The sequence below is a fragment of the Ambystoma mexicanum genome, chromosome 2p (genome assembly GCF_040938575.1).
Source record: "Ambystoma mexicanum isolate Mex_15411 chromosome 2p, UKY_AmexF1_1, whole genome shotgun sequence".
NCBI classification, from domain to species: domain Eukaryota; kingdom Metazoa; phylum Chordata; class Amphibia; order Caudata; family Ambystomatidae; genus Ambystoma; species Ambystoma mexicanum.
This window is the reverse complement of record NC_090923.1, coordinates 1,385,387,713-1,385,415,646: the sequence shown is the minus strand read 5'-3', so window position 1 is coordinate 1,385,415,646 and position 27,934 is coordinate 1,385,387,713. Positions and strand designations below refer to the sequence as shown.

Below are 27,934 nucleotides of genomic sequence, written 5' to 3'. Positions count from 1 at the left end.
TAGATATCAAGGTGGTGATAGTTAAAGGTGATTGTCATGGTGGGATGCCTCGGCTCTGGTGATGGATTCAGTACAGTTATCCCCGTTGGTGATGAGTACAATGTGGATGCACCAGAGAGGTGGTTCTGGATGTGACTTGGTATGTGCACACCTGCCTAGTCTCCGGATTTATCCCCGAGACTCTGGGTTTTTACGCTCTTTTCTGGATTTTCGGCCCTTCTAGTAACTCTGCCCACACCTTTATGTGATTGGCTACAAACAGATCGATAGTAGCCAATCACATGGAGGTATACTCGGAAGGATAGCTCAGGGGCAATGTGCTTGCGTTGGAAGCAAGACGACACGGATCACCATAGGTTCGATCCCCGGGTCTGCGCTTAGAAACCTCTGGGTATTAAGTGCGTTATAAATAACCTATCATATCAGATGAGCTTAAGTCTCGCTCTGATTGGTGTCATTATTATAATACATTTGTGGGTGGCACGGGTGGGCAGAGACTCTGGGGAAAAGGGATGAGCGTCTGACGGAATCCTTTTTCTTTAGCAAATGTAGGCAGGTATGTATGTTTGACGTCATTACTTCAGAATGCAAGCACCATAGAAGTGCGCTGCAGAGGCGATAAGGGCACCCGTTGAGGTGTGCCCGCTGGCACCTGCCCTGGGTCAGCCTTTGTAACTGCAGGCCTCCGACTATGTCAGTTACCGATGTGCTCTTGCCACTTCATCCTGGGGGCTCACGAAATTACGTGTGGAGGGCTCAAAGCTAGACACTTTTGTCAAGGCTCAAGCAGCCATGACAAAGGAAGTGAGCGGACTCTCCCGGCAGACGAAAAGGCTGCTTCTCCGTAGGCCCGGACAGAGTGTCGCCGTCAGCAGATCTTAGACCGTTGGAGGTTGCAGCAGCGACTTGGCTCATGTCCAATGTTCTGGTGAGTATCCGCTTCACATTCCCAACCCTCCATAAGTACCTGAAGCAACCCATCGTTATTTATGGGGAATTGGAACTGGGTTGGGAAAGCAGGCCCTGATCACTGGGTTGCAGACATTCCGTTCACGCTGGCCGTGACCTTTGCAGCCTCTGGGCTGCAGGAGCATCACCATATATGGCGCCACCTGTGTCTTCCCATCGCACTCCCAGGAGTGAGGCGTGGAACGCAGAGGCCTCACACAGAGATGGCCGCGGCACAGAGCAGCAGCGCTTCATGGCATGCCCTTGAGCCCTACGACGAGAACTCATCAGTGGAAAATAGGCAAACTAGGTAGAGAAAAACTGAAAAATACAGGGCGGTTGCACCAAAGTGAAGCACTTTGGTCTTGTCACGGATTGTCTGTCTTTCATGCAGGGCTGGACATGCAGAGGGCAGAGGTGGTGCCGGGGTGGGAAGAGTGGTCAGAGTGATGTGGGACCGGCCTCAGAGGCAGAGCCCCGGTGGAGCAGTGCCCGCTCTCCTTAAGGAACCGAATCAAGTTCAGCTGTAGGAGAGACTCGAATCCTGGCGATTTGCATAAAAGCAAAGAGCATTTTGGGAACATAAGGATGGCCGCAGTATTTTTTATTTGAAATCAGTAGTGATAGTGATTCCAGCATGAATCGCTAGTGATTCCAGGATGAATCCCTTCTGAGCAAGCAATGCAAACAGGGCTCTCTGCTCATTTCCTTTGTCACAACACCCACCCCAACTGAAAAGTGTCTTCAACCTCCATCATTTGGGCTGTGCTTTTGTGCAAATGTCAAGCTTGGGATGTCCACACAAGAGGTTTTAAATGAATCACTCCTTTGACCTGTGCTAAAGAGGGAGCAACTTTACTGGTGCCGTGCTCTTTTCTAGTCCTGATGCATACTCAGTATGGCTGGGTCTGCATAGCATAACTAAGCCTTTGATGTTGTGTATAGCCAAACTTGCACCCTCATGTTGAGCCATGGGTTAAACACGACATCTAATTCTTGCATATCTTTGTAGAACTGCGTCTTTCACATTATTCAGAGGACTAAGAAGCTCATTACAAGGTTGGCAGTAGCAGTAAAACGGGTGGTATTTAGAAATACTGCCTGTTTTACCACTCTGTCAAATGATGAGTTGTGTTACGGAAACACTCAAAATCCTTGTGAGGTAATGATCTGGACACAAATGCAATAATTGGTGCAGTACTAATCATGTGGTATTACATCATGTGTTAATACCGCATTTCCCCCAATGCGACTCCAAAAGGGGGAATAACCACAAGATCTACATGATTCTAAATCATGCAGACCTTTCCCGTTACTGTTACTTCATGATTACCGCATGTGGTAACGGTAATAAAGATTGGCGGTATTACTAAAATGAACACTGCCAAACTCGCAAAGAGGACCTAAGTCTTACATGTCCAATATAGCTAAGCTTTTCCCTCCTGTGGAGATCACTCAGAGTAGCTTGTGGTCATACCAGTGTTTCCAAAGCAGAATGCATACCTCTGATCTTTACATGTCACATGTAGCTGGTCTTTCAAGTTTTACCAGTGACTGGCCGCCCATGCCTTGCTTCATCCTTAACCCCTGCTCTCCTGGGTTTACCTGTGCCTCACACTGACACAGAACGCTCATGAATGACTGCGCGAAGCCACATTATTCCACATTTGTGTTCCGTCCATTTCACACCAGTGGCTTCCTTTTTTTTGCCAGATGACTTCTTCTAACCGAGGTGTTGCCAGGTCTGGAAAATATCCGGGCCTACCCTAATGTCCGGACTGTCGACTCTGGGCTAGCTAGCCTTTTGGTTGTAGCCCCTGAGCTACAATCCTGGGCTACAACCAAAAAGACACAGGGCTATACCCCCCCCAGCAACATCTCTGCTTCTAAATCTAAAACAAATCCCCACCCCCCCTCCCGTGCAGTGAGTATAGCTCTGGGACAAGGCGTTTGCCTTGGAAGCAAGACAATGCAGTGCAAGACGGGTTCGAATCCCTGTCCCGCGCGTTATAAAAAAAAAGAATAATAATGTTAAAAGTAAATAAAAGGCGCAAGTGAAAAGATAGTTCAGTGACTTAAGTCGTTGCCCGAGACGTCTGTGCTCTGTTCTGCTTGTCCCTCTTAAGTTTCAACTCCTGGCAAGGCAGGCATCCTAACATCATAAATTGAGCGTTATTTAATTGAGTGGTAACAGTAACATTTCTTGCTAGAGGGAGGAGTCTGGCATGAGGCGCTATATGGGCATGTGAACCCAATTATCGGCACCCCAGGGCAGGGAAGACTCCAACATCACCCAGGTTGACATACCACTCCTCAACACGCCCGCCAACTAATCGGACAAACTACAATACCAAGCACGCAGGATAATCATAGATTTTAAGCACAGAAACGCAAAGACAAAGAGGTAAGGAAAACCTGCTAACCCAACCTCAACTTTCCGCATACACTTCCCATACAGAAACTCACACAACCACATCTCTGCCATATACTTCACCACACTACAACAGCAGACTAACAACACATAATCCCTCACAACAGCACATGTGAAGTTGCAAAGGCATGGACACCACACTTCAGCTCAGCGAACGTTGCAAACCGAACTGAAGCTGCCAACAGGAAATCACAACTCTCACTTTCCTTTTCCCACTGCACCCTACTAACCCCTCCACTCCCACCCTTTTATCCACACCCTCCTTTTCAGATCCGCTAGAACGCCTGGGGACCACTCCGGCAGTGACGGTGTGCGATACAAATACCTTTAACATTATTGGTCAGTCACAGCCCCTTGAATGTCTGAACATCCGTTGCCTGTTTTCACGTGACCAGAGAAATCTGACGTGCAGTGTCATTTCCTTCTGATCTTGCACAGCGCGTCCTCTTGGCCCTTTCTGTGTGTCTTCAGCTGAAGTGTCAGTTTCACGTTGCGCCTGTGCCCTCTGGTCTCTGCTTGGCGTGTCTGTTTCTCCTGTTTATGAAACTTGAGAGTCCGCTGCGGGCCCTTTTCACCTCTGAGTGTCTTTCCCAGCAAGGGGAGTCCCTGGATCTGTGAGTAGCTTGCTCACAGAGGCCCCAGTTGGAGGTTCTGACTTGTGGCTGCATGGGGTGACCCAAACGCCTCCACAATGCAACCCATCCCTCGAATTCCTTTCAGGGCAGACCTGATGACACCCCTGGAATTAGACTAGGATGAACCTCTGTATCCATTTGGGTCGCACCGGATGGAATAGGTCCTGCAAGCATGTTGTTTGGTATTCGGCACCAGTGGGCACTAAGCAGTGTCAATAACCTGAAATGAAATGTCATTGGGTCTTAAATAGCGCAACTTCTAACATTGGTGCTGCCGCTTAACACTAGGTGCTATAAGTAGGGGGCCTGGTGAAGTTAGCGGGAAAAGCGGTTAAGGTTAAGGCGATACGTGAAGCACATCAGATGTGCCTGTTTGTTTGTGCCCAATCAAACTTTTATGTTAGTTTTAATGGGGCACGCTGGGTGTTTGTTACCGGAGGGTGCTCCAGGTATTGTTGACCTGCTTGGATCTTACTAATGAAGCCTGCAACCCACCCCCCCCCACCCTCCTCCACAAATCCCCCCAAAGCCTTCTAGAATTAGGTGGATGTGACAAGATGTTTGTAGTCGGAATTACTAGGCCAGACATTTTTGCTGGGAGCACTGCCTTTGGCTAGGATGCCTATAGGAACTGGGCACTATTTTGGGCACCATGTGGCATGACGCCACCAGGGAGCCCGTCTCCAGGCTGAACCCGCCAAGCTCCTGGTGAGAGTGGGGTGGGGCGGAGAGGCAGGGTGCATTATTCAGACACACCAGACAGCTTTTCCGTGCAGTCTTGTGCACGGAGTGCAGACATTGTAGTTCCAAGTGCAGTGTCAGTGGTAGTAGACAGACAGACAGTGATATTATTAAACATTCTGCAGGACACGGCCCACCAACTCAACGGCTTTTGGCAGTTTGACGGTTTAACTCAATGAATCATTTTACCAATGACGGGAGGGAGAAAGGCTGTGTCGTTTTATCAGCATTGTGACGTTAGGCTTGCAAGTTGCACATAGTTTGCAGATCTGTGTGCTTTGCAGGCAGCCCACTTGACTATCTAAACCAGTCCACGTCACATGCCTCAACATACCGGCCCAAACATGCCCCCCCTCACCACGTCACAACGTGACAGTCCACTGACTATAATATTGCTGGGCGAGGGAGGGAGGGTGGGGGCAGGGCCAGGGCGCCATCACAGCTTCTGCTCTGTATACCGGAAGGTGGTGACAGATTGTGTAGGGTGGGAAGTGGGGGGCACTATTATCCTACAGGAACAGGTGCAGAGTGCAGTCTGGGGGTGTGGGGGGAGCTCCGGGATGTGGGGTACTTGTGTGGCAGACTGTCTTCTGCCTGTAACACACCATGCCCTTTGAAAGTGCGCGTGACTGTTCAAAGCACAGCTGTACCCAACTCACAAAACTGAGGTCTAGCCACAAATGGAATCCTAGTAGAGCACAGCTGTATCCTGATCCCCAGCGGGAGCGTGCGCAAGTGTTGGCTGGGCCTATGCATGTGCCCGCACACCTTTGAATTCTGGCATTCTTGGTGGCCATATGTCGAAATGTAAGACTCACGAGCAGCAGGATTTCAGGGCTGGCGGGAACACTAGATGCACAGCCCCTCTGCCCACCAGACCCCTTGCTAGAATGCAGTTTCTCCCCCGCTTGCACCTCCTGCTAGGAGAAGTCATGGGGCACGCATGCAGCTGGTGTGGCCCCGACTTCATCAGGGCTAGATCCCCCAGTGTGGCCTCGGCTTGAGGTCCACCACATCTGATTCACCCCTGCCCGCTGCATTGCGTGTGGCATTACTGCGTGCCTGCCCTTGAGAAACAATATGAAGACCCCCCCTCCCCCCGCCCCGCCTCTTCTATCAAAAGAAGCTACACAACTCGTTGGGAATGGCAATCACAACATTAAACAAGTGGCCAAGTACAGCATGGTTAGGGACCACAGGCTGGGGCCACAGGGTGTGGAAACCAGAGCAAGTAGACCATGGAAGCCACTTCCGTGCCCAATAATCCCAACATGATGAAAGAACAGAGAGAGACATGTGCCAGCGGATGGCGCAAATGGCATTGCACGTTCTGAAATAGCATTTGTGCAAGCGCGATTGAACGTCAAACCCGCCCCATGTCTCATTTTGAAATCCATAGTGTGCCGCTGCCTGTGCCTATTATCTCAGCTGTTAATAAGAGCCCTCGTCTTGCATCTGAGTTGAATGCTGCAGCAAAGTCCTTCCTGTCATGTATTGTATTGTACTTGTCATTTGTATAGCGTCAATTTTACCATTGTTATAGTTTCAATGCGCTGTTAATGGAAACCCCCTCGGAGGACCGAAGCGCAGAGTGTTGGAGGTCCTGGGGCACGACTGTGATGCGTGTGTGCATTCAGCCGAAACAGGCTTAGCAGGGCTGGCCAGGCACCTGTAGAACGTCGATGGGTACCAGGAAGAATAGGGGTGGCGCCAGTGCGTGTGACTCGCTATGTGTTCAGCATGCCCGAAATGATCATAGGACTGCGCCGCATTCTGCTGTCAAGAGGTGTTCAGGTGTAGTCGGGTGTAGGTAGGCAGAGAATTCACGCGAACAGCACGACCACATTTTTTGTCGTAGTCCTTGCTGTATACTGCTGTGTGTGGTTAGCTGCGCCTGCGGCCAGTGGAGGGGTGTATTATGCATACCATTGCCTCCAATTGGATGCGCTTTGATGTTAGGGCGCCCGCTCATGTATGTTCTTGTCAAACATGCTGAGATGCACCAAAAGGAGTGAAGAGAGAAGGACCGCAGGGAATGCCAGCCGATTATAACGGAAAGGAACATTAGAAGTGATATGCTGACAAAACGTTGGGAGAGATCACATAGGATGTCACACAGGCCCACTCCGAGAACAGGGGCGGGCTGTTAAGAGTGACATCATGTTGAAGGAAAGTTCTGCTGGATGGGACCACAAGACATTGGGCCTACCCAGGCCCCCTAGGTTGGAATGGCAATGACATATAATGGGCACATATAAAACATTAAGTGGCATCCGGATAAAGCCCCAAGACATACATTTTAGGATTTTGTTTGTGTGACACTTTTTAGTGCCTTTCCAATTGGAATGATTTCCATTCTATTTAATGCATCCAGCACTTGGAAAATGTCTATTCAATCAAACACACCTGTTATGTAACATATTATCACTCTTAAAACGTATGACTGCATTCGGGGAGCACCCGTGTCAAAGATGTATGTGCTATTTGTCTGAGGGTTTTGTTTGAGTGGCACTTTTCCATACTACCGTCATTCTAATCTAATACACATCTGTCATTCCACGTAATATCATAATTAGAACCTGCCACTGTAGCGAGGAGTAACCTTCTATGTCCCAAGGTTTTGGCAGAATGTCACTTTTGGTGTGCGTGTGTGCGCGCGCGCGCTCTCCCTTGTAAACGCCACCTGGGCTTTGATGGGCGTCCTAACGTGTTTTTCGTGTCTGATCCACGCAGGGAAGCTCCGGGTGCTGACAGAGGCCGAGAAGGACAGCAAGAGGGCGTCGGATGCCGGCAGCAGTGCTTCACCCAGTTCGCCTGAATTCATCCCACGCGAGGACAACAGCAAGAACATTATCCCAGTCTACTGCTCCATCTTGGGGGCTGTCGTGGTGGGGCTCATCGCTTACGTGGCCTTTAAGTGGTATGTTCCGCACTCAGATAATCCAAGCACATTTAAGCACGACTTTTGGGAATGCACAACCCCTTTCAGTGTCTATGGGGCAGTTTTTACCTGGAGTGACTTCCTTTAATCAATGTCAACTTTTCTTTGGTCTGGCTAGAAATAGCATTAACTCCCTCAGTCCAACTGGAAGGTAATGGGTAAGGAAGGGCACAACGTCACATGACAGGAAGTCCATGAATATTACACTTGTGCATGTCAGTATCTGTCTCCAGTAAGTCTATGATAAGAACAGTGTGGCATTTGTGCTCTGTCTGTATCTGCACATGTTAGGCACATCCCCTCCTGTGAATATTACTGTCTTCCTCAGGCCCCTTTAAATGAACCCTCCAAGAATTTCTGCAGTCCTGATCTATGATCTATAGCTCCCCTCCCCCACACCCCCTGGCACTTCTTCCCTCCCTCTTCCCTGCACTTGCGCGATTTGAGTGACACAAGGCCTAGTAAGATCGTTTGTTTTGTCCTCCCGTTGTTTCCCCCTCCTTGTCTTGTCGCGCCTAGAACCACTTGTGTACAGGCGCGTTTTAAATGCCACATCATATCATATACCTACTCTGGCTGGATCAACATGCACCCAAGCTATCACAAACGTCATCCTTCTTTCCTTTAACCGGCATGACTTCTGTAGGACCCCCATGTTGGTTTATCAGTACCCTGTTCCCCTGACTGCTTCATTCACCCCTTTTGCTTTTTATTTCTTAGTCTGGATGCCTGGGGCAGGGGCACAATACACCATCTCCCAAAGAAATGCCTGTGCTTTTGAGAACATTACAGTGCTGGTTTAATATAGGCTCAGACATTTCTCATGTAACATAATGTTATTCAAATAGTGCAGTCTTTTCTGAAGTGGAGAGAGTGTGTCGAGGCATAGTACAAATGATACATATCATGCTCTTAAAAACATGGAGACAACGCCTAGCGGGTGGCATTGCCACTCTTGTCTCGGATGTATCATGTCTCTTCCTCCACACCTACCAGAAGCAGGACAGAGAGGGCTAGGAAGCCTGACACTGTAGGCCCCAGGTGGACCAAGCAGGACTCACGATTGGATGGTGCCACCTCAGTCGGGGAATCTAGGATTCAGTAGTCTGCCTTGACCAAGATGGTGGTGAGCAGGTCTGTGCCACAGGGTGTTCAACCTGTAGCCCTCTTCTGCCGGATTGTCCACCCACCCCCCAAACGCCAAGCTGCAGGATCTAACGCCAGACAAAACTTGGCTACATGCGTCCTAGTTTCCCGGTGTTCCCAAGTCCGCTCGTTTATCCAATTGGGTGTCAAGGGCTGCCCTCTGCTGTTTGGTCGGGCTACAATGTTGAAGATGACACGTTTTAAAAAAAAATGTCCATCTTGTTCAAAATGCAGCTGCTAGTTCTGTGATTTTTGGAGATTTGTGTCTTTGACCGACAGTACCAAAAATGCAGAATCCAACCGGTTTGTTATGAAAACATTGAAGCTATTCATTTAATTCAGAAAAAGTGCAGAATTTTGGAACCTTTCCCAGGAAATCATAATCTGCATTGGAATTCGTATTTCATTATTCGCAGAATGTATCTTGACTGGCGACGTAGATGGGGCATCACGTGTAGTGGACATTTTGACCAGTTATCAGAGAAGGGTGGATGGATGGATGTTTTGTGAAATGTCTAAGCTAGATAGATTGTGTGTCTCATCTGTTGGTACTTGTCTGTGAATTGGGTCAGACAAATAGATAAACAGATACATGTATAGACAGACGGACGGATGGATGGATGGAGTAATGGGTAGGCTACATCTTTTGACCCTTTGGAGGCAGCATTGTGACATTGAGCTACAAGGTCACTGAGCGAAACTCTTATGCACATACACAATGGGCCTCATTCCCGGTTTGGAGTGGCAAAAAAGTGGTAGTAACGGAATTACCACCACTTTTACCACTCCGCCAAATCCCAAGTTTGGCCGTGAAGTGGAGAATTTACCTCCATCGTCGTGCTGAAGGTGAATTCTCTGCTGGAAAATCGGGAGAATTACCGCCGGCGGTAATTCTGCCAAAATCCCCATAGAGTCCTATAGACTTCAGAAAATGGGAACTTACACCACCTGCCACCCCTTGTAATCCTGCGGTAAATCGTGGAACCAAGTGGCAGTAACAGTAATTCCTATCTGCATAGCGTGGCCAACCCCTGCCCCTTACAGGGAACCCCCCACCTTTTCCTCTGGGGAAAAAGGGGGCGTCCCCAGGGACAAGCACATCCGGTGCGTGCCACTGAGGGATGGGATAAAAGGCGAGAGACTGGTAGCTCATTCTCTTTCCAGTGCCCCCCGCCTGAAGTCCCACCCACCCTCACCTTTTTTGGTCTAAGTTAGAGCAGGCAAGGAGTTGGGTAGGTTCTTTTCTCCATTATAGCATCAATTTACCAGTATGTACAGCCATTTGTTTTTCAGCGGATCTCGAGGTTGTAAGTCACTAGGTGCAGGTTCTGCTGGTTTTGACGGTTTTACACCAGCTATTGATGTAACGTGGTATGGAAGTGGTGTAGGTTTCTTCTACCGTAAGTGGACCTACTCGGTCAGGGTATACATCACTTGTAATGGGGCCCAATGTGTTTTTAATCAAACCCCACCAAAAAAGTGCATGACCCTGATGTACCTTTTACATGGAACTCTACAGACCACAAAGCATCTTCGTTTTTTTTGTGCTGGTCTTCTCGCACAATGATAAAGCAGAGAATCCTTGGTGATAGTGCGCGGTACAAATGACCTTTAACATTAACATTAACATTAACGAATAACTGGTTTATTCATCTCTGGTGATAGGTAAAGTTAATCTGAGTTTGTTCAGCGTCCGAGAGCCCACGAAACTCCTAAAGGATGTTTGTCCCTCTATAAAAGCGCTACCTCACTTCTTGTTCCTTTGTAGGTTTGCTAGGCTGTGGGTGGAAGTGTTTCATAGGCCAGACTCGCACATTGCGGGTGTTTGGTGCATTTTGGAGCATCTAACACGTTTTGAGGACTTTGGAGGAGTTTGGGTGCTGACATGTTGTTCCAAATGTGGGTCTACCGCTGCATCCCTGAATCTCTGCTACTCTCCCCTCAGGTGAGTGGGCCTCTCCCAAAAGATGCCCACAGGGATATCCAGTGCCTCCCACTCCTTCCCAAGTGGGCCCCGATGACATGTGACCCATCCACTCGCTGTAAAAGAGGGACACCAACTAGTGTGCCACCCGTCATCTCCCCAATTTTCTGCTGCTCCCTCCAGAAAAATCGGGCAAATGTGCCATTCCCACAAGCTTCCCTCAGGAATTCCTAGCTTCTCCCTTTCCTCCTCATAGATGCCACGCAATGGCATTTGTCTCTTCAGCACACTTATAGCGGGGTACTGACTGGGGTGTCTCCCACCGCCTCCCCAAATTTGTATTTGTACTTATTATTTTATTAGGCGCTTTCGCCAAAGCACCTAATAAATTAATAAAGTGCAAAGACTAAGGGCCTCATCAGAAACTTGGCAGTATCCCGGCGGTAAATCGGTCAGGATACTGTCCACGCAAATAGCCTTACCGCAACTTGGTCCGGCGCTACTTCTCCCTACCCTTAAATGCACTCCCATTTATGAAGCCTTCCCTGTAGATGTTATGTTATTGTGATTTACCATGCACTACTGCCACTTGCGGATCTGAAAAGGAAGGAGGGCTGGGAGGGCTTAGTTAGTGGGATTGAGAGGGCAGAACGCAAGAGAGCTTTGATGTTCTGTTGGTATCCTATGATATGATATGGCAAGTGTTTCGAGGTGCAACGACTCAAGGAAGGGGGAACAGAGGAAGGACATAGACAACTATCTTACTGGGCCAAGTGATATTGAGATCGCACATGTACAGTAGATGGGGGAAGGGTAAAAGTGCCAGGGGAAAGGGAGGGGGGGCAGTGCTGTATATGGGATCAAAACAATAATGTTATGTTAATGTTAAAGAACATTTGTACCGCTCACTATCACCACCGAGTGGTCCCCTGGCGCTCTGGCGGCTCTGAAAGAGGAAGGGAGGGGGGAAGAAGAAGCTGGAAAAGTACAAGAGAGCAGTGATGTGCTGTTGGCCGCCTCAGCCGGTGGGTCAGTTGGCTGGGCCTGGGGTGCATTCGGCCGGTAGTCGTCATGTACTGTTGTGCGAGACTATGTGAGTTTTTTTTGTTTTGTTGTTGCAGTGTAGTGAAGTTTGTGCGGTTTCTTGTGCTGAAGGTTTGTGGTTGTGTTTGGTTTGGGGTTTGAGAGGTGTATGCAGAGGGGGGATTGTTGTGTGGTTAATTTGCATCTTTATCCTTAATTTGAGGTGGCGAGTTTACGTAATCTCCCCAGGTGGGGTTTGAGAGCACCCTTCCCTGCCTCTGTTCTGATCCGGATCCGTCCGGCCTTCAAGGTCCCTTTTCACATCTGGTCCCCTCCTCCCCGAGCCTCGCTTGCAGCGCTACCTGTCTTCCCTTCCCACTCATAGGGCTAGTGCCCCTGTCGTATCCACAGCTCTGATAGTGTGGTGATTGCCAATATCCCGGTAATTCCACCGCACTGTGGTACCTGGTCCAGGTGCCGTGGGAGTTTCTTCACATAGGGAGTTGTTCACGTTCTGTGTTGGGAGTTGTCCGCATCCACTCCAGTTTAGACATTTTCCTTCCTGTTTATGTTTTCAGTTTGAGTCTGAGGTGTTTATGGGAAAAACAATAACAAGAAGTGTGGCTAGCAGGTGCAAGAGTAAGTGCAGACAGCAGATATCCAAAAGTGCAGGTAGTGGAACTGTAGGGTTACAGACACAGACCCAGGTGCAAGGGTTGCCGGGAGGCAGTGCAGGTGTGCAACTGGGCGGGCAGGGGCCTGGGCCCGAATCAGAGGGTAGCCAGGTGACCCATGCAGTATCCGACAGGAAATCAGCTGGGGCGAGGAAGAGAGAAGGCAGAAGCAAAGAGGAGGTCTTGAGGTGCTTCCGGAACCAGAGATGGTTCTCCTCAAGTTTCAGAGAGGCAGGGAGGCTGTTCCAGAGGGAGGCTCGAGCCAAAGAAAGATCTACCACCAACTCGTTGCTTGGAGAAGCGACTGACCCTGTGGGAGTTGAAGGTGGAGGAGCGAAGAGCTTGAGTAGGAAGGTATTTGCGAAGAGAGAGTTGGTGATATTGAAGACCCAGACCCCACAAGGCCTTGTGGACAATGCAGAGGTTCCTAATCCTGGCAGCCACTGGGAGCCATTGCAGAGATTTCAGTGCTGGAGAGATACGATCCCTGGGCTTATCTGTCCTGTTCTGGATGAGTTGCAGAGGGCGGAGAGTAGAAGCAGGCAAATTGAGAAAGAGGCTGTTGCAGTAGTCCAGCCTAGGGTGAACCAGAGCTCTAGAGACAGTGAGCTTCTGGGGGAAGGGGAGGAAAGGAAGAATACCTCTGAGAAGGTGCAGTTGGTAGTTTGACTTCTTAGAGACGTCACAGAGAGTGGGAAGTCGAAGATGACCCTGAGGTTCCTAGCCTCACAGGTGGGAGCAGGAATAGGGCCAGAGGAGGCCAGCCAGAGAGTGACAGGAGAAAGGGGGGTGCAGGTGTGCATTAAGGCAGAGATCATTGGCAGGACACCACTCCTGGATAGATGAGAGAAGAAGAGGTGGCCGAGGCGAGCCTGAAAACGAGCTGAGTGTCATCCTCACAGCAATGATAGTTGGAGCAGAGAGCGGCAATGCAGTGGGCGAGAGGTGCCAGGTATTGGTTGAACAACCAGGGAGACAGGTTACACCCCTGGGGAACACCACAGGTAGAGATAGAGATAGGACTGAAGTTGGACCTGGGAGGGTCGGTCAGACAGGAAAGAAGTCAGCCAGGCCCCGGGGCCTGATCGGTGATACCCAGGTAAACGCAGGTTATCACGGAGACGATTGAGCAGGATGGAATGACTGACGGTATAAAAAGCAGAAGAGAGATCGAGAAAGATGAGATCACAGGGGAGATTAGAATCAAGGTTGGAGAGCAAGTCTTCAAGGATGTTCAGGGAAGCAGTTTCTGTGCTTCTGGCTGCTCCGAAGTCAGACTGATGGTCATGGAGATGGCCAACAGATTCAGTGTGAAGATTAAGCTGGGAGATGGCCCGCTTTTCCAGGACTTTGCCCAGGAAAGGAGTGATGGAGATGGGGCAATAGTTACCCGGGCAGGAGGGGTCGGCTGAGGGTTTCTTGAAAAGAGGGTGCACAAGAGAGTGCTTCAGGGGGGAACGGAAGGCTCCAGTGACGAAGGAGTGGTTGCAGAAGTCAGCCAGGACACAGGAGCAAGGGGCAATGTGGTCCTTGATGGTTTTGGAAGAACAGGGAAGAATCTGTTTTAACAAGACTTTCATAGATCGGACTTGTCTCGAAACCGTCAGGCAAGAACAGACGTGTAAAACCAGTCACTGTGTGCTGGTTTGATTTCAGTTGCTAGTAGTTTGGTGTGTGAGTGTCTGTGTAGAAATGTGTGAATGGGTGGCTTAGTTTCTTGTTCAGTGTTTCTTTTGTGTCGGTTTTATGTTTAGTTGCAGTAGACTTTTTTTGTTCTGTGTTTTACGGGAGCGTTGTTAGTGGGTCAGTTGCATCACCTTCAGCTAAATTCGATACATTGGATACCCTCAGCATTCTTCTGGTCTAGGTGCAACACATTGGCTAGCCTCACAAATTCTGGGTCCCTACCAAATCCAGCCTCCCTCCTGCCGCTCTGAACGGGGGCTTTAGCCACATGTCCCCATGTCAGCCATGTGGAAGAACTTCATACAGGCCCAGTGCCAAGTAGAATTGCCCAGCGCTGTACAAGATCTTCGATGACTAGAGTTCCACAATCATTTTTGGTTTAAAATCCCCTGTGCTTAGTTTTAGTTCATGCTCTCTGGAAAGTTCTATATTGCAGCACATTTCTTTAAAAAAAAGTGCTGCCCTCTGCAAAGCGATTCCAAAGTCACTTCTCCCGATTTTTACAGTAGGGTCAGGTTTCAATGCAGTATTACGACCCCCTCCCCCCCATTTCCCCCTTCTTTACAGCACAGGTGTTACAAATGAGGAAGCTGATAGCCCTGGAGATGGCCGGGAACATGTGCGTGTCTGCCTCGGATGAAAAGGAATGCTCGCCCTCGGCCGCCCCTTCAGAGCAGCCTTATTGCTGTCTCCCCTCCCCCACCCTAGTAACGGCCCCGTGCTGCTGTCTTCTCTTGCAGCCGGGGCCCCGGGGGGAGCAGCATTAGAGGTACAAGGCCTCCGCTGAGAGAACGGAATTCTGCGTCTCCCCCCGCTCGCTCTCGCCGCCCTCCTGCCCTGCTTTCCCTGTCAGGCCGGGCTCCACTCCCACTCTCTTCTTGCTCTTTCTTCCCGCCGTCTCATCTACTCTTGCCCCCACATCCCCCCATAGTCCTTCTTCTGTCACAGTGTCTCTTCCCGTCGCCCAGTCTTTATCTCGGCCTTCTTCGCTGTCCTCCTGGTGTCTTGTGTGCTCACTATTTCTCGCCTATATCCCTCGCATTTCTCTGCCTCCTCTTTCCCGCGTTCACTTTTCACGCTCCTTTATTTTTCTGCCACCCGTCTGGCCCCACCCCACCACTGTCGCCACTTTAAGCTCTCACTCCCTTTAAGCTCTCACTTTTGCCGCTGTTACTTCTCTCTTGCCTCCTCGCCTGCCGTCCTGTGCTACCTTCACTCTCTCTCCCGCTTGCGCCACTTCCTCACATCACTCTCTTCCATCTCACTAATGCCACTTTCACCATTTTACTTTTCGCACTCTGTCCCCTTGTTTGCTTTCCGTTTTGCTGTCTCACGGGTGTCTTTCGCTACCTTACATCCCCCAGTGACTCACTCTCCCCCACATCCCTTCTCTGTTCCCACTGCTTTCTCTGTGTCTCGTCCCCTGTTCCTTTCTCCTATGCCGTCCACTTCTGTGTCGCACTCTAATGACGCCACTTTAGCTGTGTCTTTTTCCTTTAGTCTCCCTTGCACTCTCCCTTCCCGTTGTCTGTCCCCCCATCCCCCGTCGCACTGACCTCTTTCCTATTTTCTTTAGCTATTTCCACCGCTCCCACAGCCTCTTCCCCTTTCTTCTTCCTTGCGTCCAATCGCTGTTTTTTTCTCTTCTAAGCCTCTCAGTGAGCCCCAGGTTTCATGCTGTTCTATTGCCAGTGCATATGAATAAGCTTTTCCGGTATGTGGCTCTGCTCTCATGGGATGTGGGAATGGAGACACTTTTGTGCACTCTTCGGTGGCAATGTGTACCTCTGGGTAGGATTCTCTATATTTAATTAATCTCTTATAACGTGCTTAACACCAGAAACCAGTCTCTAAGTGCTGGGCCCGGATTCAAACCCTTGTTTCTCTTCGTTGTCTTGCTTCCAAGACAAATGCGTTGGTCCTGAGCTATATATGTATGTGTGTTGTTGCTTCATGATATTGTTGGGTGCTTGGGTGGGTGCACACAGTGGATTTTGTTCCTGTCTACCTTTTGATGTTCTTGCCGAATTGAATGTAATGCAGCGTTGTGTTGTGTCTGCTTTCTTGTGTATTTTATGTAGAGGTGTGGGTGTTTGTTGTTGCTTCTGCCTGGGGCCCTACTTCTGTCTTGGGAATTGTTAGAATTGTCCATGCATCATTTTGTGTGACTCTGCGTGTCAGTACATGGCAACTCTTGCCTTTGTCTCACAATATTTCACTAATGTACAGAGCAGTCTCTTAATGATGTGAATGTTTTGTCTATTTGCTCTTATAAAGCACACTGAAGCAGGTGACAGGTTGTATGTTGTTGCAAGCAGTAGTGGAAATTGAAAAGAATACTCTGGCAGCTACTTATTCTTGTGAGTGGGGGTGTTTGTGTGTGGGCATATGTTATGTTATGTTATGTTAAAGGATATTTATACCGTGCACTATCACCACCTGAGTGGTCCCCTAGCGCTCTGGTGGATCTGAAAAGCAAGAAAGTAAGGTGTGGGGTAGAAATTAGGGGGCCTGAGCGGGGAAAAAGCTCAAGAGAGCAGTGATGTGCTGTTGGCAGCTTCACTTTGGTTTACACGTTCACTGAGCATAGGTGTGAATTTTCGGTCGGAAGTTGTCATGTGCTGTTGTGCGAGGCTGTGTGTAGTAGTTGTTGCGGTGTAGTGATGTACTGTAGAGGTAAGGTTGAATTTAGTTAGAGTTTCAGAGGTGTAAGCAGAGGAATGAGTTTTATTAGTGTTGTTGGCTAGTGGTGATACTTTAATCGTACCCCCTCAGTTTTGGCCACCTGTGGCACATATCCCTGCCAGTGTTGTGCATTGTGGTGTGCTAGGGGTCTCCCTCCGATGTTCTGTGCAGGGTTGTGGGTTTTTAGCAGGGCTATTTAGTGGTGCTACCTCCTCCGCCCGACCTCCCGCCGCCCCCATTTTCAGACTAATGGATGTCACTTGAACCCAGCCATAAGCACTTATCAAGGAATGCATTCACCATGGTCCTGTGCGCCTCCTGTACAGTAATGAGAGACACCTATCCAGGGTCGAACTGGGGCATACAATTGTCTCGGGCACCAATGAAAAAGTGGCCCACAGTCGCAAATGGCAATTCATTTCTTTTGTTACAGATTGTTTGAATAGTACACAAGGGGGAGTGTTTTTATAACATGGAATGCAAATTGTGCAATTGAAAGAATATTTATTCAGCAACAATGGTCAGAACTGCTAGCCACATAGTGAAGTAACTCATCAAACGGGCACACATTGGCCAAAAAAGTGCTGCACTTTGACCAAAATAACAGGCCCACGCTAGCTTCTTAAGTTTGGGCATTGCCCTATTGTCCTAAAGGCCAGTCAAACCCTGCATCTATCTCGAGAGGTGAGGGGGGATACAAATATTTTCCTCGGTCATGCTACCCCTTGCCAAGCTATTGTCCACTCTGCAGAGTGCAGACAGAGTCCTCCATGGCGACGAAAGACTCTACAAAGGATTTTTCTGTGACTTGAAAAGGGACCTGTAATGAAAAGGAATCCCTCGGGCATCCAAGGCCAGTGGCAGACTGGCCTACAGGGAAGACCAGTGGCAGACTGGCCTACAGGGAAGATAATTGAGAGCAGATGCGTTGCAAGGGGGGTGGGGCGAGTGGGGTGGGGGCTGAGGGGCTATAGCCCCGGGTCTTTTGGTTGTAGCCCTGGATAGAAGCCCAGGGGTTACAACCAAAAAGGCTAGCTAGCCCCCAGTCCTGACAGGCCCAGAATTAGCATAGCCCCTCATCTTTTCCCGACCTAGCAACACCCCTGATTAGGAGGTATGTATGTCCTTAGGGCAGTAAAAGGGCGAAATGGGCACCATTCTCATGAATGGAGTGATTTTCAAATAGACAAAGCACAAGTTTAGTTGTTACATTTTATATTGATGTCTCTTGTCTCTGCGCTGCACACATGTATTAATTTATTGACCTCTCTCTCTCTCTCTCTCTCTCTCTCTCTCTCTCTCTCTCTCTCTCTCTCTCTCTCTCTCTCTCTCTCTCTCTCTCTCTCTCTCTCTCTCTCTCTCTCTCTCTCTCTCTCTCTCTCTCTCTCTCTCTCTCTCTCTCATTTGCCCACACCCATCCTGGTGATAGCTGGAGCACCTGCAAGCAAAAGAAGCAACTTGCCAAGGCCCGGGCTGGGGAGCTAGGCTCCTCCCCTGAGACTGAGAAGCTGCACAGTGACAGCGGTGTCTTCCTGGACACGCACAGCCTGCAGGAGCCGCACCAACTCAATAAGGGTGAGTGACGTGGGAGGTGAGCCGAGAGCACAGGGTCTTGGTACTCCGCTGCATTTACATTTATTTGTTTAGTAAAGGATATTATACAGTACTGGAAATGGAAAACATTTATTTTGGGAACCGTCACTTCTTAGGAGGCGCGGGGCTTTGGGAAGGAGGGCGTGGCCCCAGCCATGTTGAAACACAGTGGGCCTCATTACGAGTCCGGCGGTAACCCTGCCGCTGCTACCAGTGGGTTGCTGACGGCCCTGTAATATTTTACCAGCACCTGACTTCCTGGTTCCACTACTACGGCAAGTCAGGAGCCGGTAAAATGTAAGTCCCCATTCCCATAGAGTCCAAATGGGAGTGGAGACTCAGAAGTGCCAGCACCGTTGTTAACGGTGCCGGCGCTTCCTTGAGGAGTCTGCCTACCATGGTCGCTGCACCCGGCCTGTGGGGCACAGCAGGCAGACACGTAGGTGAGCTCACCGGAACCCTGGTTTCCAGACCGGCAGACTCATAATGAGGTTGAGTATCTCTATATAGAACCCAATTGCATAAAAGCAAAGAGCACTATGGGAACAACATAATGCCCACAATTTTAAATGTTAAACATGTCTAATAGTGATTCATCAAGAAAACCTTTTAAGCGAATAACGCACTTTTCTGTTTTGATGGGCCACAATATTCACCCTAATAAAGAGATGTCTGTAAAATGCAGGTGTTTGAACAGCTCAATACCATAAGGCTTTGGCAGTGTCTGTTTGCAGGCTCCAGTGCTGCATGTTCTCAACACTCCAAAAGTAAACTTGGTCTGATGTGTTCTTAACGCGAGTTGAAGAATGGATTGTGCGGTGAGGGCTACCTGCACTACAACAAGCCAACTGCTTTCAGAAGACTAGGCACGCACAAAGAGTCTTCTGAAAGTAGTCTGCTGGTGAGAGTTGTGTCTTGGACCTCCTGGATCTGGAGGACAGAGCAGAACTCTGGCAAGAATTTTCTTTGCCGGAGCGCCACTCCGTCTTGTTCCGGCCCATTTCCTGCACTGTATATATATATATATATATATATATATATATATATTTTGTGTAGGAAAGTCTATTTGAGCCAAGTCATACATTCCACAACACCACCTAGTAGCTAGCCATCGCTGGAAGTACATCTCCAGTTCTGAGCCACAATAGCAAGGCATTGTGGGTATGCAAATTAGCTATATATATATATATATATTACGTTAAGAGTCCCAGTATTTGCTACCAAACATTGTCATTTACCTAGAGCCATAAAAGTGCAGTATAATGTAATGCCCTTCTCTTTCAACGCAATGCAAAGATTATCATGTAAACTCTGACTGACTTAGTGGCACGAGTGCGCACTACAAGACCCATTAACATTAACTCCCAGACAACCTAAAGTGCTTCAAGGCCATGACCATGGCAATTAGGAGCCATACAAATATCACTTAACGTAACATAATGTACAATCTTCCACAAAGGCAACTCAGCGTTGCACCTTTCCAACAAAAGGAGAGATGTTTTTAACAGTAAAACCTCTGCATCATGTCAAGGCAGAAATGTTGTCTACTGCTGCTCTGCGTCGAGCAGGGACTTGTCGCATGCGCCCCTTCTAAAGCTCATGGAGGTTGTAAAAGATCCTGGAACATTCGGCCGGTCGAGCGCTAACTGGGTGATATCCCTTTCCCGAGCTGGACTGGTAACCTGCACATGAAGGACCATAATGCCCATCTCTAACTCCCCCACCCCACAACACCCCCTATCCAGCTCTATCCCTGTAAAAGACCAAAACCTTTCTCTGGTGCCAGTAAAGTTGCTCCGATCACCACAGTTAGCATTATCAAAACTTGAGTTGGATAACTTTGGTGCTGCAATACCATGGCAAGGCTTCAACCAGTATTGCAGAACCATTTTTTGAAGGTAAATTGTACAGAATATTTAAAAGAGAATCAATGGGCCTCATTACGAGGACGGCGGTAACCCAGTGGTGCTACTGGCGAGTTGCCGCCGTCCTACTAACACCGAATTTGCCGCCTGACTTCCCGGTGCCGGGTTGGTGCCGCTGTGCCCAGCAGGTCAGAGTGTGGTGGTCCGGAAAGGGTGCCAGGTACGTTGCTACCGGCACCCGGAACTCAATGAATCATGGTGTCCACCACCCTGCTGTTTTGCAGTAACTGTGTGTTTAATAATGTCCTACTCATGGTGTCCACCAGCCTGCGATGTTGCGTCTTAGAGCTCCATGAATCATGGTGTCCACCACCCTGCAATGTTGCAGGAATCATGCATTTAATAGTGTCCTAGAACTCTGGTGCAGTAACCATGCATATAATCCTGTCCTAGAATAAATTCCATGAATCATGGTGTCCACCACCCTGCAATGTTGCAGGAATCGTGCATTTAATAGTGTCCTAGAACTCTGGTGCAGTAACTATGCATATAATCCTGTCCTAGAATAAATTCCATGAATCATGGTGTCCACCACCCTGCAATGTTGCAGGAATCATGCATGTAATCGTGTCCTAGAACTATGGTGCAGTAACCATGCATATAATCCTGTCCTAGAATGAATTCCATGAATCATGGTGTCGATCCAGCAATGTTGCAGGAATCATGCATGTAATGTCCTGGAACTCCATGAATCGTGGTGTCCACCATCCTGCATTCGTGCATGTATCATAGTAGACCATGTGCAACCCAAATGGTGGTGAACATGTGGAAGCCCTGTCAGCATGAAGGGGCAGTTTTTGTAATATATTGCAAAGGGGCCATCACCACAACGGAGTAACTTTGTATTTTCACGGTTATCTATCACTTTTTATTAACAGAATGGTTGCTTGGCACTGAAATTAGTGTGAGAAGTATAGAGCTGCACAGTTGCCGCGTGCATGGAAATTGGCAGACCCTGGGGTCCTGTGGCCCTAACCTGCTGCCATGATCCCTACCCAAGATTAACCAGGCTTCCTCAGGAGGCATACGTTAAACCTGATGGATCATGTCTCTCTTAAACTATACTGTGACGCTATTGCACGCAGGGCACCCAGACTAACTGTCTCCCTTACCTCTTTCTCCAGGTCAGAAGACCGAACCAAAGCTTTACATCAACCTCCCACCCCACAAGCAGGAGGAGGTCGAGCGGTTGCTGGGGGACCTGAGCCATGGGAAGGACTGGCAACGCCTGGCAATCCTGCTTGGTTTTGAGGAGGACAGCATTGATGCCATCGGCAGGGGCGAGCACCCCGTCCACACACTTCTCTCCAGCTGGTCCACCAAGGAGGGTGCAACGCTCGAGGTGCTATGCGCGGCCCTTGTTAACATGCAACGGTCCGATGTGGTGGAGAGCCTCAACAGCAAAGCAGAGGCCAGTTCAGTTGTGTAACAAAGGGCAACGCGTTTCCCCCAACAGAAAGGACACGGTCAAAAGGAAATGCAGAAACGGTTGACCAGTGGGGACATGATCACAAAAAACACTTAAGGATGGATTGGTGAAGTCAGTGAGTAAAGTCCATGTACTGCCCTGATGCAGTTATTGTGCGTAATGGCGCAACAGGGTCAGGCGAGATGGTGACGTCGCAAGATACGGTCGAATGCTGGGGCCAGATGTTTCCAAGGGCGTTTTGAGGTTTCATTAGCCTACATTTGAACCCCTCTGTGTCAACACTTTCCTACCCTGCGCTCCATTACACTCTCCCACTGGTATCCTAGGATTACGGAAACTGCGCGCAGAGTGGAGGGATCCAAGCAGTTCTTCAAAGGAAGCCATCTTCTGGATGCTCGCACCCAATTTCTGGGATTATTTTCTGAAATGATCTACATGACAATCGAGTCTTCCTTGGCATGCCATGGATTGGCGTGACATTGGTAGGATTCATGTTCCATTTCCCCGGCAGGGTTATAGACCTGGTAACAACCCTCCGAATGTGCCTACCTCTCAAGGCCAATGGCTGTTATGATGACCACGGAAGACTTACCTGTCCTTCATGAGAACTTGCCTCTTCGTTCTGAGAGTGGCCTTGGTGGTAGAAAATTGGAACTGAAACAGTCAGATATGGTGCACTTCCAGTTTCATTCGTTTCCTGCTCTTGGTGTAGCGGAAAAGAGGCGATCGAACTTCCACGTGCCTTAACGTTGCTAAGATTCCTTCAAAGCGTGCAGAAGAAAAGGGGAGGAGCTACACTTTTTCAAAAATGTATTTAACTCTGGAAGTAAACAATTTTTAAATTGGAGGACCTTAAAAAATGAATGCTTGCCCGGGAGAGCGGACTGGTACTGTATCAGTGTGTGTGATGGTGACCTATAGACCAGTGCTTTCCTGAACAGGTGGTCATGATGAGGCGTGTCGCTCAAGTGCCTAAATAATGTGCTGTGCAGGAGAGCTCCGCGTGGGCGGACCTCTGTGTGGTCCCTCCTTCATGTTTAATATGCTGCAATCTGCCTTGACCGCTTGCGTGGCTGCGGATTCCTGTTGCGCATGCATGAATGCCTAAGGAGTTTGCATCATCGGGCCAGTTGCGAAAGCACACGATGAAATCCCAGTTAGGAAGTTAATCTAATGGAATATTAAAATGTGGGCACTAACACGTTTACCTCCATTTCACATCATTTAACAAGTCCCATGCTGTCACCATTTGAGTGTCCTTCGGATGTGTGTGTGTGTGTGTGTGTGTATATATATATATATATATATATTATGTATGTATGTCCTAAAGAAAGTGGTCCAGTTTTGCCATTAGGCTATATATATATATATATATATATATATATATATATATATATTCCTAATTGGAGTGGTGGTTGGATCCCATGTGCACAAGACCAAACTTTTTCCCATATGGAGGCTCTGCTGAGATATGGGAGGAGGTCGTTTGTGTCCCTTGCAGCCATCTGCACTGTTTCTACAGAAGGGGGGGCTTTATGTAAGTAACTGTACTGTAAATGGACACTTAAAACACCCGGGGTCACCTAATTCCCACCAAATGTAAACAAGACAGATTAGAACGGGGCCTAACCAATTCCCAAAAACTTGACACCGCCTCCCTCACGAAGTTCCAAAGCCATCAATCCGTATTGCCTCTTTCCGCGGGCCCACTGGCTCAATGAGACATAGCACACTACTTGCAACGCCCACGCCATCTGTGAAAGGTGAACTTGGAGCTCCAGGCGGTGTATAGGGCGGCTCGGAAAGGTCCCTGGGCTTTTGAGAAAAGCGCTACGTCACACTCCTGCTCCACGGTGGAATCATTTGGAAGATGCTTGCATAGTTGCACATCACGATGTCAGCTATGCACTGGCATAGTGCGTGTGCATCCTGGCATGGCGTGCCCACCTTCTGGCAAGTCTCCTTTCCCACCTGCGAGTGTATCCACGGATGGGGTTGGGTCCAGAGCTCAGTGCCGGCGGCTCTGATTATCCCTGCCTTCTGGATAAGGTCACCCTGCATGGACTCTCCAGCGGCAGAAGCCATGCCACCTCCTCCTGCCGCACAGCCGGAGGCCATACAACTATTACTTGACTTAAAACTTGGGTCCATCCCCTGCCTTTGCGAGATACATCTGTGCCTTCCTTTTAAAGCTTTAACTTGAATGACTCGGGACCAGGCTTCACAAATGGCCAATGTCCTCTTGGAAAAGTGACAGCATTGTGTAGCGGCTCACCAGTATTGTTATCTTGTGTGTACCTGTGAGCCTTCCCTGACTTGGAAGCTAACACATACTTTCCTGGTGCTCTTTATTTCTGTCTCGGTTGCCATAGATACCGATTTCGGTATCAGTATGGCAGGGCGGAGGGGGGACTTGGGGGCTCTATTTGTTTTGGAGCTGCCTGGAATAACCACTCCTATCTGGATGTGTCTGAGGTACTCTCCCACCAATCTGCACTGGCGTCTGCTGTTTCCAACTTGTAATATATACCTTTTGTGCTTTTCCATAATTTGTATTTGTTCTCAGTGTCATTTTTTTTTTTAGCAATGGGTTTACAGCCACCACATAGATTGCAAAAGAACCCGACTTATTTCAGATTCAAAACATTCTGTCAACAAGTGTGCCACATAAAACTGATGTCTGGATTTTGAGGGGGCGGTTGGGGGGCGGGGGGAGGGGAGGGTTACCAAGCCGGATGGGTTTTATACGAACATAATCAAACTTTTACATTGTTTGTAAATTACATTTTCATCTTAATTTAACATGGAATACAAATAAATATTGTACATCAATGCACAGAAGTGCCAGAAAATGGAACCTGGAGATGGAAGTCTGTTCTTTGCAGGGTCTGTGATTTTTCTTTTGTGAACATTTAGAGATATCCGCAAGGATTGGAAATTTGAATCTGTGAATTAATTCATGGTATTCCCTAAACCTAACACATTGCTGTTAAAAAGAAGTCAAGCTTCCAGACATGCATCGACTTGGCTTGCTTTGAATGATGCCTTGTGAATTTGAATTTTTTGTTGTTGTTTTTTTGTAGAGCTTGTTGTTTTGAAAAGTGCCAAAATCCTTCTCAGGGACCCCCAAGCGCATGATGGATAAGGAGGCGCAGAAAACGGGGAATAAAGAACATACACACACTGGCATTGCAGTACAGCAGACACAGTACACAGGGAGCCTTCCTAGACTACAAGAAGTCATCAATTCAGGATTAGGACATGGTGATATTAATGAGCCAGGATGTTGGCATGGCTCCGTGATGTATAGGAGGGGGCGATAGCTTCATTGTGTAAAAGAGAGGAGAGGACCTGGGTTGGGGAGGCAAAGGGGGAGGGGAGGCGGGAGGCTAGCTAACTCATACTGGCACAAGAGTCTGCAGGGCGGTGCAACAGTAGTGGAAATAATTACTCGGAGAAGCGATTTCTCCATAAATTAGCACAATCCGTACATATTATGTTATATGGCATTTGTATAGCGCCTAATACCATTGGTATGGCCTCAAAGCACTGTGGGTGAATGCTTAGTAAGCAGGGTCGGACTGGGACCAGATATAGGCCCGGACACCCAAAAAAGTCACCCACCCCTTGCCTCAAAAAAGTGACCCACTCGTCCCCTCACAAAAGTGGCCCTCAAAACATCATCTGTGAATCGCGTCAATTCACGACTTTACAAGTGAAGGTCATGATGGGGGTGGGCCTGGTCTTGTGTGTGCCATGCTGCTGCAGAGCTTCTGGGTGCATGTGGATAGTAGCCTGCACCTATGATGTGCTGGGGAGTGATATTTTGGGATACGGTGGTGGGTGGTCGACTGCATGTACGGGTGGCTGGGGGGCTTGGTGGAGGCGGCTCCAGCGGCATTCGGAGTGCGGGCGAGTCCGATGGCGGCAGTATGTGCTACAAGCACATTTTGAGTCGTTTGGGCGGTGGATGGGGCAGCAGAGGCCAGCGGGCTCGCTGCGGGCTCCGATGCTGGTGTTGCAGCAGCATTCGGAGTGCGGGCGACTGCCCATTGCCGTGCTAATCGCCAACCCTGTTCTTGCCTCCACCTGCCCAAAACACCTCTTTAATCAAGCCTTAACATCAAAATTTGCACTCAATGTGCGTGCAGTCTTCGGGGAGTTAACGACTTAATTTGAGCTGTAAATGCTACTGATGTAATAAAATTTCTTAACCTGGCCTGCCTTCAGCCAATCAAGATATAAGCACTCTGCGTGTCCTTCAGTGAAGTCCTGTTAACAGTTTTTGGCATTTGTAAACAGTATCAGGCATGTGCCAGGCAGTGCTATTAGATGCCCAGGTAGTTGCACCATTTTGCACCTGCTACCTTTCATACCACTACAGACAGCAGGGCCTTTCCTATGCCTACCCAAAAGCCCAAACTATTGGCATTGACAATGCTTGTTTCCATCAGCGTGACTAAACTAGGGTGTTGCCATACATACCCTGTAAGTATTTACCTCTTTGAAGAACGTGTGATGGCCTAAGAATTTCCTTAATAAACCCCCCCCCCCCATTTCCCCTCCTCTCCTCCCCAAAAAAACCTTGGCCAACCATCACAAATGAATATAACTTCCGGCAAAGCGTGTGTACTCTCAATTTTAAATTGAAATGTCTTCTGCAAACAAACGACTAGACTCAAAATGGGTGTTACGGGTTTTAATTAAGCGTGACTGTTCCCTGCCCATCCGTTTTAATTAGCTATTTAAGGTCACATTTTTTTTTAAAGGGAGGGGCCAACAGTGGCGTGACATTACACGGTGTGCTAATTGCCAAATGGGACAGCACTCACAATTCCCAAGGTTGCCTTCTTGGCACCCGAAACGTACAGCTGTGCTGGCTGGCAGCAGAGGGGAATGCTGTCGTCACTGTCCCTGCACCCTGACCCATCACTCATCGAATCCCCCCACCTCCTCCTCCCAGTCTAGTCTCGTCTGGGTTACTTCTTTCCCCACATTAGACATCAACAGCTCGTATATCCGGGAGACCTCATGGCCCCCATCTGATACGTCATAAAATGTTTCTATGACAGCCTCAGGCTGTCGAGCCAACACTGCATCGGCCCATGTATCTTTTATCCTCTTCACCAACCTAGCATATGTGGTGTATTGTCCTTGATGTAATCCAGTGTCTTCCACCAAGGATTCCCACTTCCCCCTGATAGTCCTCCTCATTTGCTCATCCACTCCTTCCAGTGCCACCAGCGGTATCTGTGGGCATCACAGGTACGAGTTCTCCATTAACTGGCAGGCTCTTCGTCACATCTTCCGCCCCAGGTCCAGTAATCTGCTTCCTCTTTCCTGTTGCAATTTTGGCACTCATATCCATTCATTCAAGAAATAAGGGGTGCATTCGGCCCCCAACAGTTTAGATTCAGGTGTGGGATCCTCTGACAACCACCTTGCCACATATTGGAGTTGGCTAGCCAAGTAATATATCTCAAAATTGGGCAGTCTGATGCCCCCTTGTGCATACGGACGTACCCAGTTTAGTCATAGCAATGTGCTTGTGTTAAACGCTTCATTTAATATTGCCAGCAGCAGGGGGCTGGAGGGGGGAGTAATTCCGTCCTATAAGCTTTGTAAAACTCACTCGGGAGTCCATCTGCCCCTGGGGCCTTATTAGTAGGCAGTTACTTGATCACTTGTTCTAGCTCTTCCAACGTTATTGGGGCCTCTAGGTTCTCTCTCCCTGCCACCTCAAGCTTAGGGAGAGTAATCTCTGTTAATGCTCCTTGCACGTCTATTTCTTCGCCCTCTGCAATATCTGCATATAGTTTCTTACAGTATTCAAAAAAACATTAGTTCACTCCTTCCTGGGTATCCCGTGTCTGCCCATCCACCCCATGCATTGCTCTAATTGTTTGTGGCTAGTAATCGGCCTGGTTTGTCTCGTTCCGCGTGTTGCCTTTCCACATATCTTTTATAATTTAGGTTACAAAGCCTCTCCCAGGGGTTCCTGCATTCTTGCTGTAGTTGATATATGGCCTCGGCCTCCTCAGGAGACCCTGTGCGCACCTACATCATTGTTTCCAACTTCCTCTCTGCGTTGTGTGAGTCCTGTATTATGCCACCTTGCAGCCTTTTCGATTTCGATATTGCCTCTCCCCTCAC

At 48.7% G+C, this 27,934-nt stretch overlaps 1 protein-coding gene across 1 annotated transcript in view; it reads left to right on the top strand.

Annotated features, from left to right (window-relative positions):
* Positions 1–22,230, top strand: part of LOC138567521 (tumor necrosis factor receptor superfamily member 16-like) — a 73,470-nt gene extending 51,240 nt beyond the window's left edge. Inside the window, exons 5-7 of the mRNA XM_069645794.1 lie at positions 7,489–7,675; positions 18,264–18,409; positions 21,477–22,230. Of these exons, the coding sequence (XP_069501895.1) occupies positions 7,489–7,675; positions 18,264–18,409; positions 21,477–21,781 (638 nt within the window). The 3' untranslated portion in view covers positions 21,782–22,230. The remainder of the gene's footprint in view (positions 1–7,488; positions 7,676–18,263; positions 18,410–21,476) is intronic.
* Positions 22,231–27,934: the final 5,704 nt, after the last annotated feature.